The sequence below is a fragment of the Lampris incognitus genome, chromosome 10 (assembly GCF_029633865.1).
Source record: "Lampris incognitus isolate fLamInc1 chromosome 10, fLamInc1.hap2, whole genome shotgun sequence".
NCBI lineage: Eukaryota > Metazoa > Chordata > Actinopteri > Lampriformes > Lampridae > Lampris > Lampris incognitus.
This window is the reverse complement of record NC_079220.1, coordinates 12,126,762-12,143,995: the sequence shown is the minus strand read 5'-3', so window position 1 is coordinate 12,143,995 and position 17,234 is coordinate 12,126,762. Positions and strand designations below refer to the sequence as shown.

Genomic DNA, 17,234 nt, shown 5'->3' with positions numbered 1-17,234 from the left:
GAGCATGTTTGAATCAATGGGAACTTGATTTGAGATGGGCTGAGCTGAAGACTGCTATTGCTTCGTGTCCCAGTTTTGTAGATGACAATTGCCCACACTGGGCTTTATGTCATGTCCTGGGGCGAGCTGTGGATTGGGCTAGAGACTTGGTCGGTTATAGCTTGCATGATCTGGCACAGAAAAGGGGTGATCCATAAATGTTGAAATGCTGTGACAAGCGTGCGAGTATCTGTGTGTTTTCAAAGTATGTGTGTGTTTGTCTGTGTGAGAGGTTGAAAGAAAGGGGGAGAGTTTACACTTTGTCCTTTCCAACCCTCCATCTTTGTTTCTACAAGACAACTTCACTTTTTCTCGTCCCCTCTTCCAAGCCTTCTCTTCTTCTCTTCCATTCTCACTCTTCCATTCCTGTCATGCCATTTGAGTTTGTCTTGTTTTTTCCACCACTGTCCAACCTTCATCCAAACTGACTTCTTTTTTAAACAGTCCTTTGCCTTGTTTCTCTATTAAACTGTTAAAGCTGAGATTATATATTTTCTTTTATATTGGCAGGGAACATGCTTCCATCTTTAATGTCTTTCCTCATCGTTACATCTGTTTGTCTTTTTTGGTTTGAATTTACTTTACAATTTACAGTAGGTTCATTTGTGGTAACTGATGGAGTCGGGGAACATTTTAGTTTTTCCTTCCATGACAATTTACCAAATAAACACCAGTCTTTTGTGGCCCAACTTTATTCCCTGAAAATTAACACTTTTTGGAAAAAAATACTCTTGTAGGCCCACCTTCAGAAACCATAGAATTGCTTTTTGCTATTCTTTTGTTCTGATGATTGTGTATGACCAGGTGTGTTTTTGTCTACGCCTGTCAGACTTCCCTTTTGCAATGTTTTAAGGTGGGGTTTTTTTTCCAGTCTCTTAAAAGCAACAGCAGACTAAAATGTGGGTTACGGAAGGGATGTCCATGATCCCCTTTACAGTAGCTTCAGCTATAAAGAGCACCAAGTAAATCTGCCCCATTAACTGGTCCTTATGGTTAGTGGTAAAATTATGCTCAAAACCCTGTTTAGCATTTTTCTCCCCCTCTTCCCTCCCTCCTTCCTTCCTTTCTCTCATCTCTCTCTCAATCTTACTCTCCCTCTTTCGTTCTCCTCCTCTCTCTCTGAAAACTGCTATTGTCAACTTTTTTGTTTCACATGGGTCGGTGTTTTACTTTCTTTTGTCTCTAGGGGTTATTTGTTCCGTTATTTATTATATTTTTTCTGTTTCCCTGACGACTTCTGTGTGTTGTTGTCAGTCTCCACGGTAACCACTCGCTGTTTCTACGGCAACGGTAAGTTGTGTACAAACAATATCAATCACCTGAATTGCCCCCCTCCCCACCCCACCCCCGAAATAGGTATTAGAAACAATTCAAGATATGTAGTACTGTCAAGTCATTGTAGTATTTTTGTGTTTCATTTGCTCATGACCTTAGAGCAATGAGCATAGGCCATTGGTAGTCAACCATTTGCCACAGAGAGCCGTATTAAGGTTTTCTTTCCAACCCAACACTACACCAGTTCATTTCACTGATTAATCCTTCTCCCTCTGATTGAAGATGTGTGTTAATTAATAAAATCAGCTGGTTGGGTTGGAAAGAAAACCTCCGTACATATGGCCTTGGCATATGTATTCAAGCTGGTATATATGTATATGTATTCAGCCTGGTATTCAATCATGGCACCTGGTTGAATACCACTAACATAGGTCCTCATTGTATATTACTTTAGCTCTATAGCCAAAGTAACAAACACAAAGCCATAAATTATAATGCACACAACAAGTTATCACATAGGCACAGGGACAGACAGGCACAGCATCTTCGACAGCTTGGGTCCTTTAGTAATGATGTTTTTCCCCCATGCCCCTACCATGTCATTAACACTTTCACTTGGAATGACCGAATGTAATCACCTTCATGTCTGCAACGACATGGCTGCCCACAATCCATCTGATTAATTCTCCTCTAGACCCAATACACAGTTTTCTTGATCAATAATAATCAGCAACAATTATATTAAGACTTGGTTCAATTGCTGCCTGTGACTGATCTGAGTGAATGCAGACTTCAAGCTGCAGGGCAAATTGCATTGGCCTAGTTTTGAATTTCTTGGTTGGATTGGCCTGTCTGCATTTGGCATACAGTCCGCATCGGACAAGTGGTAACCAATCGGGTACAATGTATATTTGAAAAATATTAGTAGGTCTCAAATTCGGGGAAGGAATGAGTCACTGCTTTGAACTTGTGTTCAAATGTGGGATGGCCAGTATCCAGACCCGCCTTAGTACAGACACTTGAGGGAATGGCAAGACGTTCAGAACATTTCCAAATGTACATTGCTTAAGAACTTCCCTTCAGAAGGGTATAAGCTTATGAGAGCCGTCAGCCTTTTTTTTTTCAGCATTAAATAGTGCATCTTTGTGGTGGTCTTTTTTTTCCAGTTTACATATGGAACAATAAATAGGTTGAGAAGCTAGGCGGCTCCAGGTCTGTTGAGAAGTGGAAACAGTCAGTGCTATGTAACCATATGTGTCAAACCTGACAGGGTGTTTATCGTGTTCTAGGGCTTCTCCTCATGCTACCATTTTATTATGTTTTGTTTGGTTTTTTTCTCTTGGTTTGGATTGTTTTTCCTGTAGTGGATCGTCTGTGTATTAGTAGTTGTAGTAGTCGTGCTGGTCTTCACAGTCCTTGCCTGGTGGAGTGTCTTATTTTACCGTCATTCTTTTTTGGGGGAATGAGGATTTTTTTTATCCTCTCTCTGTCTGTCTCACTCTCTTTTCTTCCTTTCATCCTTTGGTGCTCTGTCTCTCTACCGCCCACATGAAATGAGATTATCAGAATGGTCACCAAAACTAATTGCTTTATTTGAATGATGCACCTTGGTATTCGTTAAGTTTTTTTTGTTTTCAACAATAATCAGATGTTTATTTGGTGTTGCTCATGTAGACAGACTTTGTCGTTTTCTTTTTCTCTACTCACTCCATCTTTTTGTTATCCTGTTTGTGTACATGGTCTGGCTCTGTATCTATCTCTTTACTTCTCACCTGCATCCCTCTCTCCCAACTTCTCTATGCCATCTCCTCGTGTTTGATATGGGAGTACTGATTGTTTTGATTGGTCTCTATGCTGCATCCAACGCTTGCTGATTGGCTGAATTTTTACTTTTTTTGGTTCTTTAGTCTCACTCTTGGTCATGTGATGTGCCCATATTTGGCTGCGTGTAATTTCTGTGTTATACAATTATTAATTTTGTCAAGCAAATGTTTTTGCACCCTCTCTTTCTCCCCCTCTCCCTTTTTGTTAAGTTGATTTGTTTTTTTTGTTTGTTTTTTTTTTTAAAGATTTTTTAGGTTGTAAATCTGACAAGTTTGGTTTCATATGGAGATTTGGTTTCATTTTGTCCAGTTGTATTGGTCAGGCTGGACTTGGGGGTGGGGCTAAGCTGGTATGAGAAAGATTTTATTTACCATTACACACTAGAGATTTTGCCTGCAACATTGGTCCGTGATGATCTGCATGTCTTCCTGTCGCAATAGTTGATCCATTTGCGATAATTACCCATGACATGCATGCACATACGAGGACACACACACACACATACACACACACATATTTCACACCAAAGACAAAACTTTAACTAAGTCCCAATTTAGCTCTGCTGCAATATAAAAAAGACCATCAGCATTAAATTTGATTAATTAAATTGATATGTATCCCGAAATGTCTCCGTTCTGATACCCGCGGACAGTTGCGTCAGCTAGCTAGCCAGGCCAAGCTAATTGAATCACTTGCCAATGACCTTCTCATTTGCAATGACGGAAAAATGGGGTAAATCTCATTTCCATTTGAATGAAGCTTGCGATGATAAGGAACATGACTCAGTGAGCGAGGCAATACAAAACGGGACCACAGAACACACACAAATGGCCTCAAATAAGAGCACCATTACGTACGTCATGCACACATATACACTTTCTTTGTGTTTCTTACACACACACACACACACACACACACAGCTCCTCTCGGCTAGCCAAACGTTCATTAATCTTTAGCTCGCTACACGGTGCGATATGGAGCCCATGCAGCACACTTGAGCAGTGTGGGTTATTACAGAGAGACACAATCTCCTTTTCATAGAACCCATCAGAGAGAGATGGGGATAGATCAAGGGGCTGGAGTGTGAGCCTTTGAAGCTCCGAGAGAAGATTATCAGCCATTTAGGAATGAAAAGCTTAAGCATCAGACTGAAATGTCAGCCAGCGTGCAGAAACCCACACACACACCTAACAGACGCACAATACTTTCACCTGTGCATGCCAAAACAGCACAAGCAACTTAGTTCCCCTGCTGTGACATTCCTGTGTAACACTACCATGTTTTACTTCACCTTGCTTCTTCCAGTATGTGTCTGACTCTCCCCTCTGTCTCTCTCTACCACCCTCTTCCTCCTTTAGTCACAGCAGGGGCTAAAACAATGTCACCCATGGAAGCCTTTGTGTCTCTCTAGAATGAATCATCAAATCTCTGTTTTGGGCAGCTCATTGTTCTTAATTGCATGATGACTAAGAGTCCTCCTAACAACCCCCTACAGACTTGTGCATATAAACATACACACACACACACGCTACCACATTCCCCGTTGAGGGAGCAGGCCATGTCAGGGGTAGAATCCTTTTGGAATCCTCAGCCGTATTAATTAAGATTTATGATACTGATGTTTTATGTGTTGGAGTACATGTGTGTTTATCTGAGCGGTGTGTGTGTGTGTGTGTGTGTGTGTGTGTGTGTGTGTGTGTGTGTGTGTCTGCTTCCTCCATCAGGTAGTTTTTACTTATGCCGCACTGACCGTCTGTCCCCCTTATCCCCAGGTTAATAATGCCACCGCCCGGGTTATGACCAACAAGAAAATGGTCAGCCCCTACCCTAACGGAGAAGCCCTCAGCACACTGCCCTATGGTAACCATCAACCCAACGCACTCGCGACAGTTCACAAATTAACCTGACAATCCGAACCACTCAGATACAGCAACACTACAAAGGGGTTCAACTCCAATGGGTTTAAATATGCCATGTACATAGACAAGTATTCAAACTATGCAGTTAGATGTTCCCTTTCTATTTTTTATTTTTATTTTTTACAAATATCCATACATCCTTTATCCAAACCGCTTATCCGGCTCTCAGGGTCGCCGGGATGCTGGAGCCTATCCCAGCAGTCATTTGTTAACCAGTAATAATGGTACCCCCTGTTAATGTTTACACAGTTGTTTTCTACAACTGTGAAAATAGTACAAAATATGCCACATTAATGACTTTATGACTGCTAACGGGCATAAAAAGAGAGGTCATTTTGCAAGCGAGTTGGATGAGTCCCTTAATTACCAGGAGGGATCATGTGTATTGATATAACTATGGAAGGGTTTCGTAATTTGTTTTAGACTGGGTCTCAGATTAGTTTTACCCTAGGCTTCAGTCTCTTGAAAAAACATTTTTTTTACCCTACATATGTGGAGATTCAACAGGAATACGTGCCCATTATGGATTTTGGGCTGTAGTTAAACAAAACTTGTGTCCTCACCTGGAACTAGTTTGATGACCAAGTCAACGAAGAGCAGTTTAGAGTCTGCCATATTACCATCATTTGTCATCCACTGACTGAATACTCCTTTTAAAGCTGTTGGGAAACCTGCCGCATGGATTGCTTCAAGTTTGTCGGCTCACCTAGAGTCACCACTTGATCGCTGTTTTTTTGTCCTTTATATTCTTTCCATTGTACAAAATGTAGCCTTTCAGAGCAGATTATTTTATTATTATTTTTTTTTTCGACATACACTTCCATTAAATTGAATTGGAGATTATAACTCTTACTTATTTTTGAGAGTGCTGGTCACGCCACGTTCAGTTTTCTCCCGTCACACATAGTCACATGTTGCAAACAATATTATCCTCAATGCCAACACTGAAGGCAGTGCAGCACTCTGTTTTGCTTGCCTTTAACATTACTAAAACTGAATGACAAGTTATCTTTTCACTTGAAGTAGTTATAGTGAAACTGTTCCAAGCTACACAGGGGCTTTACATAGCATATTCCTTATGTAGCATATATGCCTAAGCATAATTCTCCCTTAACACAGCCATGCTAATACTAACTGTTGCTCCCCTGCTTCTTTCTCTCCGTGCCACTCAGCAGGATGGAAGTTGAGCCCTATGGTGGGGGCCATGTACGGACCAGAGCTCTATGCAGGTAAAGCCAGAATGTGTCTTCTCCACCCATACCAAAAGCTTCCTATGCAGTCACCATAACAAAAGCCCTGCATTGAAATTACAGTCACACTCCAGGGTTTGATTTAGATTAATGTGTCTCTCGCCTAGCATTTCCCTTCACTGCGCTTTTTTTATTGATATGAGCCCCTCAAGGCCATAATGTGCTGTTCCTTTCCTTCACTGTTCTTTCTTATTTTCTTCTAATTTTATCTTACATCCTCCTCTAGTTCCAGGTTTCCCCTACCCATCAGCGGCGGCGGCTGCAACCACAGCAGCAGCAGCGTTCCGTGGCGCCCACCTCAGGGGGCGGGGCCGGCCTGTCTACAGCGCAGTGCGGGCTGCAGTGCCCCAGCCTGCGATTCCTGCCTACCCTGGGTAAAAAAAACCAAACAAACAAAATAAAATAACATACTAGAGGAGTGCACTCAGTAGAGCGTAAATCCCCTCCAGGCGTATCTCCCCTCCTGCGGTGCTTGGACTTGGTGACAAACCGCCCCTTTTTTAGCCTACCGGGAAGCACAGCCCGTGTTATCTTCCCTTCTCCGGTGCTCGAGCTTGGGCAAAAAAACCAGCTGAGGAGTTAAGCATTGAATTGCAGTGTAAAACAGGTTTTTCAAAGGTTTTGAATCACCGCAGCCACAAGAGGTCCTTGATCATACAGTCATCACTGTGCGCAAAAGTCATTAGGCTGACCGACCCAGTAGTATGCAAGATTAGCAGCAGACAGATAGATGCATGCACAGACAGAAAAACCACCGTTTTTCCTGCCATTATAAGACTTTTACACAGTGCTCGAGTCGATTGAACAGGAAATATGGGGGGGGGGGGTAATATTTTTAATATGCAGCACTCAAGCTAAAAAAACCTACCTAATAAAAATGCTTTGCTCGTCAATCTGTGGCTGTGTATCCTCCTAGGTGGACCCTCTAATGTGGATTTGTACTTTCCAAAAAGAAAAGGCTTGCCATGTAACTATTTTGGTCTAACCTTAACCCTCTCTCTATTTTCATAATACAGTAAAGCTGGATAAACTATTTACAGCTTGCGCATGCACAACTCATATCTACAGTTGACTCAGATCGGGCAGGGACGAGAATATGTAACACTTCCTCTTGACTGCATCCTAGAGGAAGTTCCTTTTATAACTTCAGCGTTTTTTAGATTATCAAAATTCTTTTGATAACTTCCAATCATGCCGCTGCCTGATCTGAGTCAACCATAAACGTGGATCGCGCACGCATGTGCACGGTTGACGTAAATCGGCAGCGACGGGGAGCAGTGTTGGTTGAGCGAGTTAGAGTGAACAAGAGGGAGCGGCGGTAGCGAGAACAAACGTCTTTCAGAGGTTTTTAATCACCACAGCCACGGGAGGATCTTGATCATACAGTCATAACTGTTGAAAAAAAAATTAGACTGATGGGTCCATTAGTATACGAGATTAGCCACGGACAGATATACACACACAACCACACACACAACCAAACGCATAATCCCCTCCAGGCTATCTGCCTGGTGGGGATAATAAGCTTCTATAAACAGGCATCACACACCCGTATTTATTTGATCAATTGCTATACATTTCCAATTTACATCTGAACAGGCCTCCATATAATGTTGCTGAACGGATAAAGTTTTCATATTCACACAGTATTCTTACGGTAGCATCTTCAGCAGTTCAGACTGCCATATTGTGTCAGCCGCTTCATCAGCTATTCTGCTGAATATAACCCGCTGACAGGATTGCACCATTGAGGTCATTTGCATAAACACATAGCTACCGCAGTCAATAAATTTGCATAAACACACACAAACTATATTCTGCCATTATGCAAAACCATTCATCCTGCACATAGATTGCACAAATTATTCATGTTTGCTATGATGTTTTATTTATATATATATATATATATAAGTGTGTGTGTGTATATTTATATATATCACTCTGTATACTGTGCATGCTGTTGTTGCTGTGCTGATTGGCTAATGGGGTTGTGACTGCTGTGGTATTTAAATCAAAGCAGAAGCTGATTGGTTAATGGCCTTGTGACTGCTTACTGTGATTATATTTAAATGAAGCTAAACAAGATAAAATTGTGTGCTGCAGGAATTACATTTTCCATATTTGCTCCACCTTCTGCCATTAAAACCCATAAACATTGCTTCACTTCTAAAGGACCAAAAAATATCTATTTCAAGTGGCTTTTGATGCGTTGATGACCCTGTAACAGGGAAGCCGTAAAAGTTAATGGTTCCAACTCGGTTCATTTTCAGTCAATGAGCTTCATCTGTTAGTCCGTAGACTCAATTGTTGCCCTATGTGATGGTCCTGGATACATTGCTTACGGTAGTGAAGCACTAATGGAAGTTGTATTTCCTCTGCATGCTGCATGGGTGTGAAATAACTATCTTCTTTTTCTCTTTTTTTCTCCTACTTTTTTCTCGCTCCTCTCATTTTGGTGCGCTGTCACTATGATCCACTCTGGTTTGGGACTGTGCACTTCCACTGTCACTCCCCAATTCCTCTCTGTCTCCCTCCACCCCCACCCCCCCCACCACCCATTTCTCCTTCACTCCTTTCTGGTGTACTCCTCACGCACTTCCAACCACTACACCCCCTCCCCCGCCGTGTGTCCCTGTGGTATCCTCTCTCAGTGTGGTGTATCAAGATGGGTTTTATGGAGCTGCTGACTTATACGTAAGTACATACACCTCCCACCATGGGTCTTTCCCCGTCCTTCTCCCCTCATGGTTCTCTCCTCCTCTTCCCTTTTTGTCTCGGGTGATTCTGCATGTGCGTCTGTCTGGTCATGTGCTGCACAGAGCTGCCCACCCTACAGGTGAACGAGTCCACGATGAAACAAAACTGTTGAAAAAGCACAATAGCACCCCTTACTGATTTAAATTCAAGATATCTACCACACTGGTTTCATTTATTTTCTAAATTAAGTTTTCTCACAGGACCCCCCTCCCCCGTTATTCTGATAATGCATCTGATTATACAATATCATCACAGCAGGGGTCAAAAGAGGTTGTGTTTATTTTTGTAGAAGAAGAAAAAAAAGCTCTTTGGAGAGTGCATAAGTCTTGGCGATGAGGGGGTGGAGGTCTCAAACACCACTGCAGAGGCTGCTCTGTGAGCAGATGCAGCAGCATGCGTCATTGTGAGTGAGTGTGTGTATGAGTTGAGTGTGTGTGTGCGCGCGGATGTAGGTATCCAGGTTGACAACAGCTGTTTCTGTTCTCTCTATAGACTAGTGTTTCAGGACTCAGTCCTTAGTCCCAGATTGCCTCAGGTAGGGTCATCTCAACACCAAACCCTCAGTGTGCACTGTTTTACTTTACTACTATATGAATCATCTCCTGATCTGATCTGGAACATGTTTCTGTTTTAGTTGTTTGAAAAAATTACAACCGCTTTGAATTTCTTTCTACTCCCCCCCCCCCCTTACTAACTCTCCGAAATCTGCACTTCTCAACTGCAGGGAAGGGGTTTGTTGTTTGTTCGCTAAACTAACTGAATTGAGCGTGTGCATTTTTACACCAGTTTGTTCAAAAGAGAACTTGGTCTCTTTAATTTGGCTGGATAGCTTATTACAAAAATCTTCATACTACTTTTGAGTGATTTGACCCACATAGATCATTTAAATTGGGCACTATGTGGTACCGGCAGCATGTGCCAAATTCTGAGTTTCTTGTATCATTCTTTTAAATTGGATGCTATCACGCTCAGCAAGGTCCAGTCAGTGATGGCCTGGGGGAAAGATATGTCCTTAGCTGTCTTTGCCTTCAGGGGCTGACGTTAAAATGGAGAACATGGTCTCTTCCTGAATTATACCTCCTCACCCCTACCCCCCCCCCTCTTCTCCTCAGCCGTTCAGATCCCCCCCAGGAAAGTTCTTGAAGCATGCCCATTGACTCTTGCATGCAGACATACTACTGCTCCCCTAATCCCCTTCTCTCTCCGTCCTCCCCTTCACCTAGCCCCCCACCTCCACAAATCCTCCATTCAACGTGGATCCCCAGTTCCCCCTTCCTTTGGGTCCTCCTGCCTGTTTTCTTCTCTCGCTCTCTCTGTTCCTCTCTCCTCTGACTCCCTGTGTCCCCGAGGTGTCAACGTGAATTCTGGGATTTTTCTGTTTTGTTCTATTCTGCTCAAGTCTGTTCTAGTCCATTCCTATCAGGTCCACATGCTGCGGTGTTGTGTTTTGATAGGTGTACATTGTAAACTGGGGCATGCATGCAAGTCTTAATGCGAGGGAGTGATTTGGTTGTCCGTGTGGGATGTGTGGGTATGACTGTTGGAGCGATCTTTCTCCTCTCCCTTCCTCTCTGTCTTACCATGTCATCTTAACTGTCTTCTAAACCCATGTGAAAGAACACAGATGTACAAATAACCAGGATTACTTTTACTGTAAAAAAAATTCCTTTTGAATTATTATTTTTTCATCTCTAGTATTCGCTAGTGCCCACCACTGTCCATTTTAGATATCTACTCGACATTTCTATCACCCACTTCAATGCTCCCGTTGCAGATCTTCTGTTTTAATGAGACCAGAGTCATGTATTTTTCCAATTCGATGAGCAATTGTCCTCCACTATTTTTCCTTCCCCATCTCCCATAGCGGTAATAACCCGGTATATCCCAAGCCCCGACCGCCCAGTTTTCTCCCTCTGTCTCACTGATGAACCATTCATGTCTCACTACCCTCCTCCCTCTACCCCCCCACCCCCCATGCAGACATGTCATGTTAGTAGTCAGTTAATGTATATGGTAAATAGTTTGGCTTGTATATTTAAGGACTTGATTACAGGTATAGGTTTCACCAATAGGTATTGTATGCTAGTATATTTCTTAAATATAAATAGAATGTTAATATGGTTTAATTGATATATGATATAGTGATAGTTTAACATGTTTTCTGGTTAAAAATGGTAATCTATTATACCTTTTTGTGGGTTCCCTGTTCAGTGGTAGACCATATAGGCTGTGGTCCACCACTGCAGGGTCAGTCACAAGTCTGGCCAACTGTAATACGTGTACATGTGTGTGTGTGTACGTGTGTGTGTGTGTGTGTGTGTGTGTGTGTGTGTGTGTGCGCGCGCATGCGTCCAGGGAGGGTACCCCGCTGCTGCTGCTGCGGCCGCCTATCGCTATGCTCAGCCTGCGGCTGTAACCGGAGCAACAGCTGCTGCCGCTGCCTACAGTGACAGGTGAGGTCACCTGAGGACACAGGTCAAACTGATGGAGTTATATGTACACACACGTGCAAAAATACAAGTACTCACAAAACACCCTCATCAGGAGCCATAGTCGCTTCACAGGCGATCAGCGGTCTGTCAACAGTTCTGCGCAAATGTCTTAGTAAACTGACAAACACTTTTCTTACACGTATCTCAGGTGACATGACGTGCAGTTTTCCTTTGCTCTTTTGTGATTCGTTTTTTTTTTTTTCTTTACAGATATTTTTACTGAAAAGCCAAAACAACTAATTCTGTGTTCTTCTTTGGTTTCCAGTTACGGCCGGGTATACACTACAGACCCATACCATGCTTTAGCCCCAGCTGCTGCTGCGTACGGAGTGGGAGCCATGGTAAAGTCAACACAAGCGCTCTGCTTGAAACAGAAAACACTTTCTCTCAGGGAATATTAGACAGTCCACACCCCTTATCTTTACTGAGACAGCAGGGAAGCTTCGGGGGAGATATGGGAGTAGAGAATGTTGTCAGATTTGTTCCAAGGCCAGTGGAAGTGCAGTTGGAGCCTCCTAACCGCCGCACCATTTTAAGATACAAAACCACTTGCTTAAACTACGGTTTGGGATCCAAGTTGGTTACAACCCTGCTTCTCCTGGGAGCATAGTTGTGAGGAGTGGCAAATACATTGTGAAAACTGTAGGTCACAGGACAAAACAAATGTATTAATTTTGGGGTTTTGAGTTAATTTTCAGATTGCAATGCACAAATTGTATGGTGAAATTAAGCAACCTTGTGTCACGGAGGGCCATGAGTATGCAGGTTTTCTATCCAACCGGTCACTAAACCAGCTGATGGTTTTCATATGGCCATCTGATTGTTAGATGCAGTAGACCTGGTTTGAGTTTGGGCAGTTTTATAACACATCTTCATCCTTGAACCTTGGAATATTTACTTAATATTTGATTTCATGGCACCCATGTTTGTATGTTACCAAATAAAAAATAAAATGCTGACTAACAACAGTATATATATATATACATACATACATACATACATACATACATACACACACATACATACATACATACATACATACATATATATGTACACACACACACACACATATATATATAGCTACAGTTTTATTGTAGTTTTGTCTTAACATGGTTCTTTACTGTCTCTTTCAGGCTGGTTTATACCGGGCGGGATACAGCAGGTTTGCTCCTTACTAAAACCACAAATCCACGCCCAAGGAATTCCACGTGGCTCTGTACCCTTTCTAAACTCTTTGTTTGCCAGGAGCATCCCTCCATTTTAACTGCGGACCAGCGATGCTGAGACAACCCATCTTTTTATTGTCTTTGTTTTCTTTTTCTTTTCGTTTTTTTTTCCTTTCCTTTTTTGGTGGAGGAGAGCGAGGTCATTGCCACATCATCAACTCAAACCAAGTTTCTGTACTGTCTTGTCAGCGACGCAGACCCGATGAGAGCCAGTGAAATCTTCAACAACAAAAAAGCTGGTGAACACTACTTTATTATGACTCATTCAAGTACCAAGTACGGGACACAATCTAGGACAGTTACGTTAAGAAGCACTACAGCGTACAGAAGGGAGAGAGACTGCTGTTTATCCATGTGATCCTTCCTACACTTCAAAAACCTGCTCTGTTGAAGTCATGTGATCCTTACTACACACTACGAAAACCTGCTCTGTTGAGTCACGACCATGTGCAACCTGTTCACACCTGTGTACATAGGGTTGTATGACGGCACCTAATCTACAGTTTTTGGCGATGTTTTTTCAAAGCTGTCGGCCTGCACAGATTAACAGGACTTCCATGGCACAACATCACTACCCCCCTACCCCCCAAAAAAGGTACAGATGGTTTTTTTTTGTTTTGTTAGTTTGTTAATTCTATGACAGTAGAGACGTAACGATGAAACAGCAGAGCAACTTTAGACCGCTGGATGTGGAGGAAATAGAACTTTTTTTTCTTTTCTTTTTAATGTTGGAAGACAGCGTTCAGCTGGCCCTGCAGGAGACTCCTTCTCTCTACTTAAGAATTGTGGAAAGCCGCCATTACCTGGTAACAGACCTGTCATCAACATGGCATGCAGGAAATCCATTTTTTTCTTTATTTCCCCAACATCTCACACCTTCCGAACCCAATTGTAAAAGGAAACAAGAAAACAAAAAAACAAAAAAAATGTCAGTCTACAAAAAAAGTGTAAAAATGACAAGGAAAAAAAACAAGTGACTTGTTTTTCTGCATTACCTCAGTTTCTTTTTTTTTCTTCTTTTTTTTTTTGCTGTCTTAAAATAATTTGCTTGAAAATGTCTATAATGAATGATAACATGGACGCAATGTAATGGTCCATAGTTATAAATGACATTGTCCATATTTTCAAACTCTTATTGCTGGTCTGTAAGTATGACTTTTATTACAGTTATCACAGCTACAGTTATAACACTAAAACGGAGGGTTCTGGTCTGTTTGTACGAATTTCTGATATGAATTTGTCTTTACTTTCTCCCTCCTGTGAACCCACTACACCTCAGCTCACACTTTATGAATTATCTCCAGTCCCTTATCTGCCCGTACTGTTTGGCTAAAGGGGCTCGAACACATTTCCTTCTTTCTACCAGACTGTCAGACATTCCAGATGTGGCAGAAGGCCTGCAAACTGAATGGGTCAGATGGAGAGGAACTCATGGAATGTGAAAAGGACTCATTTTGATAAAAATAGGTTTGAAACCAGGAACGCCAGTGCGGTGAAGCTGATCTCCTACCAATCTTGCTTGAATTTTGTGGACCTGCAAGTTTCAGGCAGAGCTGTCGTATATCAGCCCTGCACATGGTCGTGTGCCAGACTTGAGCTCGACAAAACATCGGATCCCAGTAGAGCCCAATAACATTAGGAGACGTCAGCAATAGTAAACACTGTTGTCCGGCGAGGACATCTTTAGTCCCAAGAACCACAAGTATTTTCTCTTTTGTGTTGAGTTTTCTCAGTTTCAGTAGTAACCAAACTCCATCGTGACCCGTGAAACTATTTGAGAATGTTCTAGGCAGTCTGGGATTGTTTCAAAGTCCTTTTAGCCCCTTTTCGAAGGTAGAGCAAAGGGGCTGGGACGCAAACTATGTATAGACCAAGTTTCTGTCCCATTTACTATAATTCCATATACTCTCACTATGTTATTCTTTTCATTTTTTTTGGTTCCAAAGATTTTCTGAAAAAAAAAAAGAAAGCACATTTTTGGTAAACATGTATTAGATATTTTCATGTTTTGATTTTGTTTTGTGTTTTTATTTTAGTGCTTGTTATAAATACACACACACACATATATATATAATATATATGTATGTATGTATGTATGTATACATATATTTTAATATGTAGGTTAAAGCTGTATTATTCCAGTTCGCCTCAGCAAGGTGTTTGAAAGGTGCCGTCAGAAACTGAATTTGGAGCAGGATTTAAAGAGCGCCGGGAAAAAGATGTCTGTAGCATGTAGCAACGAATTCAAGTCCCAAACTACAAATGAAATGACTGAAATGTCCATTTAAGCCCACTAAATGGATCCATTGGCTTTTTATGCGTGCTGGTGCTGCAGACCAGGGAGGTGACAGCAGTGGACTGCAGCACGCCTACTGGGTTGCGTCAAAAGCGCAGGAGTTGCGAGGGACACGGAGGAAGTTGGGAGGTGGATGGGAAGTTGCATTTCCCCCGCAGGGCCAAACCACAGCTTTAATAGCGGGCAAAACAAATTGGGAAGGGGAGCGTCCACACCATCTCAAAAAGGGCCCTCCCGACTCCAGCGGTGGCCACCGTTTGAACAAAGGACGAGCGTGTGGGTGGTTAGCTGAGAGACATCATAGCGGTGGTGGTGAAGGTGAGAAGCTGGGGGCCATTAATCACCGACTGACAGCGTTACAACGTCCCCCCGCTGTTATCTCGGGGGGTGGGGGGGGGGTACTGTACACTCGGTTGGCACCACAGCCCAGGGCGGGGGCGTAGTTATAGTAGAGGGGAGGCTGGTTGTTTTGTATGATCATGATGCAGTTTTGCAGAAGGTGTTTTGATGACTTGATGGTGAGATCATGAGGACTCTGAAACCGTTTTGTTTTTTTTTTGTTGTTTTTTTCTCTTACAAGTATTATCAGAAGTATCAGTATGCATGTTTGTGTGAGGAAGGCAGGGCGCCAGGAGAGACCTTTAATTTGTGCATGATTTCAAATCATAGTGCTCGGGGGGGGTCGGGGGCGTTGGAGAAGCGGGAGAGAGAGGTGGGCGGCGGAGGTTATGGGATGTGACAGTAGTAATGGGGGGGGGAGCAGGGTTTGGTCCAGTAGAAAGGGGGGGGGGGGTCGGGGTGGAAGGAACAGTAGACCCACCCCCCACCCCACCGCACCGCAGTCGTGTTATGTAAAGCCACAGCCTATTGAGTTTAGCTTGGTTAGTTTAAGCCATCTCTCCTCTGTGCCTCTGCAGCCATGGTGGTAATCACCGGCCATCACGCTGAAGGCGTAGACTTTAATTCGGGATGCCAGGATTCCCCCGCGGTGTTCGTTTGTGATGAAAGCAACAGAAAAGTCAAACTAACTGTTGGTGACAATGACGGCGGTGGCTGGGGACCACCCGGTGATGCTTTTAGCCCAAAGCTCTTTCTATGAAAACGGTGGATTAGCGCCATACAGATGTGAGGGCGATATTCAGTGTAGCTCTACATCATAGCAAGCACAAGACCACCCCGCCAAACATAGTAGCCTGGTTGAAGGCTGGAACAGAGGATTATGAACCTGAGATGCTGATTTAGGAACCGTTTCACTGCACTCATCCTGTTTGTAAAAGGCTTGTGTTTGGGTGATAATACTGTTGTAAATCTAGCTCGGCGGGGGCAACAACATTGGTAATAGGCATATAAACTAAGACTTGTCACACAGTGCTGCGACTTGTCGTATTTTAAATGCCAAGTTCAGTTAAACCAGTTCTGGGAAGGATGCTAAAAAGCCTAAGCCTATGAAAACTGATGCAGAGGAATGGTTTGACATTGAGTGAAAGGAAAACCTCAGCTGTGAGCCCGTCCTGATTTCCAGCCCCTGAACTTTGACCCCCCCACTCCCTGCACTGTGCTCAAGTCAACCCCGTGGGAGTTTTTGTACAGGGATTTAATGGGTTTCAATTGCATGGTTTTTTTGTTTTTTTTAAATCGTTTCACATGCTCATCATTGCTATATAAAAAGCAAAAAGCTCCTTTATTCAAGTGATGTTTTTGGTTTTGTCTTTTCAATAGGTGACTTGTGTATTTTCTCACCTTTTTTTGCCATCCTCATGTCTGCCTTCTATTTTTTCTGTCATTGTTATTTGAATGTACATAATAAACAGTTTGGTTTTTATACTGGTCTGTGACTGGATGTTTCCTCACTAAACGCCTTGCACGTTTCCCTGGTCTTGTGTGGCCTTGACTTTTGCAGTGTGGGGTAAGTGTTCATAACTAACAAAGGGTGGTGGTCACCGTTTTGCTAGTTTAAAAAAAATATTTTTTTTTTTTTGCATAGCTTTGGCAGTTATATAACTGCCAAAAAACGATTCTAGACTGGCGCTAAAAATTATCCCATTTTGTCTCCTATAGAAGTCTGAAAAAGTTGAAGGTGAACAGTTTAAATTAAGTTGTATAGGGAAATACAAAAGTGTTAAGTAACCCAGCATCGCTTCTGTAGTTATACACAC

At 42.6% G+C, this 17,234-nt stretch overlaps 1 protein-coding gene across 3 annotated transcripts in view; it reads left to right on the top strand.

The window, feature by feature from the left end:
- LOC130119125 (RNA binding protein fox-1 homolog 2-like) overlaps positions 1-15,864 on the top strand; it is a 47,303-nt gene extending 31,439 nt beyond the window's left edge. Inside the window, exons 7-13 of one of the 3 annotated variants that reach the window (XM_056287540.1) lie at positions 4,911-4,998; positions 6,233-6,286; positions 6,534-6,681; positions 8,959-9,001; positions 11,420-11,517; positions 11,822-11,897; positions 12,690-15,864. In XM_056287540.1, the coding sequence (XP_056143515.1) occupies positions 4,911-4,998; positions 6,233-6,286; positions 6,534-6,681; positions 8,959-9,001; positions 11,420-11,517; positions 11,822-11,897; positions 12,690-12,734 (552 nt within the window). In that variant the 3' untranslated portion in view covers positions 12,735-15,864. Of the gene's footprint in view, positions 1-4,910; positions 4,999-6,229; positions 6,287-6,533; positions 6,682-8,958; positions 9,002-11,419; positions 11,518-11,821; positions 11,898-12,689 lie in introns of all 3 variants that reach the window. The other 2 variants (XM_056287539.1, XM_056287541.1) reach the window with 2 other exon arrangements.
- The last annotated feature ends 1,370 nt before the right edge of the window (positions 15,865-17,234 follow it).